The following is a 4,555-nucleotide window of genomic DNA, read 5'->3' as shown; positions in this document are numbered from 1 at the left end:
ACATAACTCCTAAAACTGTTAAAACAGGAATCTAGTTGTCCTGTCCCAGCTTTATTAAAATGTGTTGCTGCCATTGAAAGTTTACATTTCTCTGGTTCAACAGTTCACATGTGGCCCATTAACAAACATCAGAATTTGAACAATGCTGCTTTTTAAAATTTTATATTATATTTCACGTAACAAGCGCTGCATTTCTGATTGTTCCAGTATTTGCAGCTGCAGTCAGCTCATCCCACTTCCAGCTTTCATGAACTCCTCAATAAGATCAGTATGTGATTGTTTTTGGCAGCAGCCTTGCACCTTTTTGTGCTTAATGTTAACGATTAAAGCAGCAGACCCGTTATCTTTACAGCAAAATGAAAAACAGACTTCATGTATCATGTGCACAGATCATGTGCTCTTGAATGGACTGCTTTTATTGAACTGGATGGCTCCATAATCCATCTCTTTAAGTCCTTTACCCTGCTGTCTCAGGCTTTACTGTGTCAGGCCTTTAAACACTAGTCACACAAACATGACAGAACTTTGGACAGTCACTCATTTCCAACTCATTAAAACATGCAATCTTTTGGTCTGGACCCAGTTATCAGCACTTTTAATGTGACATTTACGAGGTTTAAACTAACACACAGCCCGTTTTCACGGACAAATATCCTCCTTATTCCAGCCATGGTTGATCTTTATCAAGCCATGCTTCATAATAGATCAAATCCTGCTACTTGAGATGTGGTGAACACGGGGTTAAGTTTCCAGAGTTGATCCTCATAATGGGATGTGGCACCGAGTCGCTCTGCTGCTTTAAGCCTCAGCAGGTCTTTCTGCTGAAGAGGCGGTGCGACGCCTGTCTGCAGGGGGATGAGCTGAGCACACTGCACTGGGAGCTCCATGGTGACATGTGGAAACCAGTGGCTGATCTGGTCGTCATCGCGGGGGTGGGTTAAGGAACCGCTTGAGTTGGAGTCGCTTGGGGACCCGGCGATGCGCCCTGTAGGAAGCCGGCTTCCGCAGACATCCGGAAAACGCATCCATGCGCCACGGCCCCGCATCTCCATATGCTCCTGACAGAGCAAGGCCCGGATTCTATTAGCTCCCGCAAAGAGGCGCACACGCAAATCATGGGCACGAGGGGTGCGCCAACGCGGCTTCTACGTTGTGTTTTGCGGATGGGGCTTCGGAGCTCAGCTGCGCGATGAGACGGTCGGTGGGAGATCACGCAGACTTTTCTTGCTACAGAATCTGACAACATGGCTGATCAGAGCAACATCCAGTCTGCCGCCTCCAAAAGTATCCGGCCCTTTAAATCCAGCGAGGAATACCTGTACGCCATGAAGGAGGATCTGGCCGAGTGGCTCAACACCCTGTACGATCTGGAGATCACCGCGGACACCTTCATGGATGCGCTGGGGTCGGGCTGCGCCCTGTGTCGGCACGCCAACAACGTGAACCGCACGGCGCAGGAGTTCCAGCTGGAGTACCCCGAGGCCGCGCGCCCCATGAAGGTGCCGTCCAAAGACGTCGTCTTCCAGTCGCGCGGCGTGGTGCCCGGCTCGTTTCTGGCACGGGACAACGTGTCCAACTTCATCGCGTGGTGCAGACAGGAGCTGTGGATCAAGGACGTCCTCATGTTTGAGACTAATGACCTGGTGGAGAGATGCAACGAGAAGAACTTCGTCCTGTGCCTGCTCGAGGTGGCGCGGCGGGGCTCCAAGTTCGGCATGCTGGCCCCCATGCTCATCCAGCTGGAGGAGGAGATCGAAGAGGAGATCCGGGATCAGGAGAGTCTGCGGATCGATGGGCAGGACCCGGGCGAGCAGAAGTCGCCCAGCAGGTGCAATGGTCGGAAGGAGAGCTGCCAGAGCGTGCAGGATGAAGAGGAGGAACCTGATCCAGAGGCACACATCTGGCCGCAGAAGAGAATCTTATTGGACATGAGAAATTTGGACGAGTTGGTAAGTTGCAATTGATTTCCTCCCCTCACACACCCAGAGTGTATAAGTGTATTATAATGTTTTCTGGTGTGATAATGGAGAATCAGTCCCAGGATAAAGAAGTTTCCCACAGACTTTCTCCTTGTTGCCTTGGACAGGAGGAAATAACATCCAGTTTATTTAGTCTTGTGCTACAGCTGATTGAAGGCCCAATATTTCCCACAGTAAGACACAAACATGTGTTGAACAAAGCACTTTTTCCAAAAGTATCTTATCAGTGTTAGATTGCTTCATAGTATCTTATCAGTGTTAGATTGCTTCATAGTATCTTATCAGTGTTAGATTGCTTCATAGATCCCCTGCGGTCTGCGTGCAAGCTAAACATCATGACTTCTGGTTGAGCTGCTCAATTCCTGCTCACCCATGGGGTCAGAGTGTGGGGTCACCCCCCAAATAATTGAATTATTGCTTCCCCGCAAAAGCACGAGCGCCGAGAAGCTGCAGTCACGGTCGTCGTCTGCAGTCTCAGTCAGGAAGATTCAATAATTCTTTCAGATTAAAAAAAATATTATCAGCCACTACTAATAATATCACATTTTGCATTGTGTTTCCATGCACCCTTATAATAGCCAACTGATCTTTGCCAAGGTCTGCTGGACAGATGGACATGCCAGCAGAGCACGTGCTTGTATGGTGAAGGTAATATTTTCATGATGATGATGGGGGGCAGGGTGGAGGCTCATTGTGTGACCTCTGCAGACAGGAGGAGAGCATTAACAGGAGGATGTGCACCGTTTTGTCCTGTTGCAGCATCTGAGTGTGCACACTCTCACTCATATGACTAAGGGGAGAGGATTATAGAAGCATGCAGCGTTTTAGGACAGAATAATCGCAGGAGAGCTTCTGTTGTACACGCTTCTCTTTTCTTGTTTCACTAATTCATCCCCACAGCGTGCAGACACACACGCTGCCTCCAGTCTCATGTGCCGGACTCAGAGATGCACAGATTAGACGGCTTTTGACTGATATTGGAAGGGACCTCCTCAGCCATTGTGTGTCTGAAGAATGTGCTCTGAATATTGCATTTTAGCTGCACCGTATTGAAAACAACATGAGGCAATTAAAACAAGACGCATTGGCATATTTAGAGCACAAGCACGAAAATGGTTAAAATATGTATGGAAGAGTTAAAATAATGTATCATCTTTATGGTCTGTTTGGTTTCTTGAAGCAAAGTTAGAGACTTGTTTTGAGCTATAGTACGGTATCACACTTATCAAGCTAATAAACAGGACTAATCTGTTTTAACGTCTGATGTAATTGCCTTATTAAGGCAGATTAATGTGAAGTCAATGACTTTTAACTAATTTTTGAAGCGACAGAACTGCTTCTTTAATCATATCCAGTCCTAATTATACGGGTTTCACTCTGTGGATATGCATATCAGATGTCTGTGCAAACTAAAATACCGCAAACTCTCAACTTTTTCATCTTTTAGCTGCGATATGTTGATTAAGCTGAGAGCTGATCATTGTTTACAAGTATGCATGAGCCGCCAAATGTGTTTATTTACAACAAACCAATTAAAGTTTCCTCCCAAAGATTCCAGCTGTACAATAAATGTATAAGTAGCTGTTAAATAGAAGAATGCCATGTGTAAAACCCCATTGAAATAGTTGGATACTCATGCTTAATACTTTTTCTATTTTATTTTGTGGCTTGACAAACAGACAAATTAGCTGAAGACGATAGACGTGATGAAATACTTTAACATGTCCTCATTCAAGATGAGATGAATCATGCACAGACAAACGGGTAAAACTGTTTTTAGTAATCCCGGTAATTGTGTATCACAAAACAGTACCAGTTCTGATGAATCTTATGTAAGAGTGACTCAACTCTGTGTCACATCCACTACCTGCTGGATACAATGAGTTGATGACCGTCCTGGTCACACGCCCTCCTGTCAACACTCCCCACCTCCATGTCTCCTTCTGATCTGCCATTGCTTTCTCCTCTTAAACCAGGGGTGTCAAACTCTTTTACAAAAGGAGGCCAAAATTAAAACTTTTTTCAAACTAAGGGCCAGTTTCAGAATCAACATTAACTCAATTTGGATATCCAACATCTTTTTTTGGTCACAGGTTCCTCAGCAAGAATTTGATTGGTCTCATTTGATGTTCTCTGTTGCACTTTTGACATCATAATCAAAGATTACTGAAAAAAATTAAAGTGATAAAAGTATTTTACATTTAAAATAGCATCTTGGGGGGGGGCAGATAAGATGTAAACGAGGGCCACATTTGGCCCCTGGGCCTTGAGTTTGACACATAAGTCTTAAACCAAGATGCTTTTCCACTGTAACGTTAAGGAAGTGGCTCGTGTCTTCTATCTTATGAGTCCAAAGGTCTCTTGTTCCTTAATTTTTCAGCCTGCAGACAGAGACTTTATGTCATATACTGTAAAGGTTTCATGTTGCATTCAGAAATGTACTTTCTTACCATTATTAATGAAGGATCATGCTCAGTAATCCAGGTAAACAAATCCAACAATGCTCATTCAGGTCATCTGGACAGTTTCTGTTGTTGTTGTTGTTGTTGTTGTTGTTGTTGTTGTTGTTGTTGTTG

At 44.9% G+C, this 4,555-nt stretch overlaps 1 protein-coding gene across 1 annotated transcript in view; it reads left to right on the top strand.

Moving 5' to 3' along the window:
• The first annotated feature begins 837 nt into the window (after positions 1–837).
• gas2l1 (growth arrest-specific 2 like 1) overlaps positions 838–4,555 on the top strand; it is a 22,636-nt gene continuing 18,918 nt past the window's right edge. Inside the window, exon 1 of the mRNA XM_037681039.1 lies at positions 838–1,949. Coding sequence (XP_037536967.1) covers positions 1,245–1,949 — 705 coding nt within the window. The 5' untranslated portion in view covers positions 838–1,244. The remainder of the gene's footprint in view (positions 1,950–4,555) is intronic.

Source organism: Nematolebias whitei, chromosome 8 (genome assembly GCF_014905685.2).
Source record: "Nematolebias whitei isolate Nwh7 chromosome 8, NemWhi1, whole genome shotgun sequence".
Classification (NCBI taxonomy): Eukaryota; Metazoa; Chordata; class Actinopteri; order Cyprinodontiformes; family Rivulidae; genus Nematolebias; species Nematolebias whitei.
Note: the sequence above shows the minus strand (reverse complement) of the source record. Positions and strands in the feature narration are given on the sequence as shown.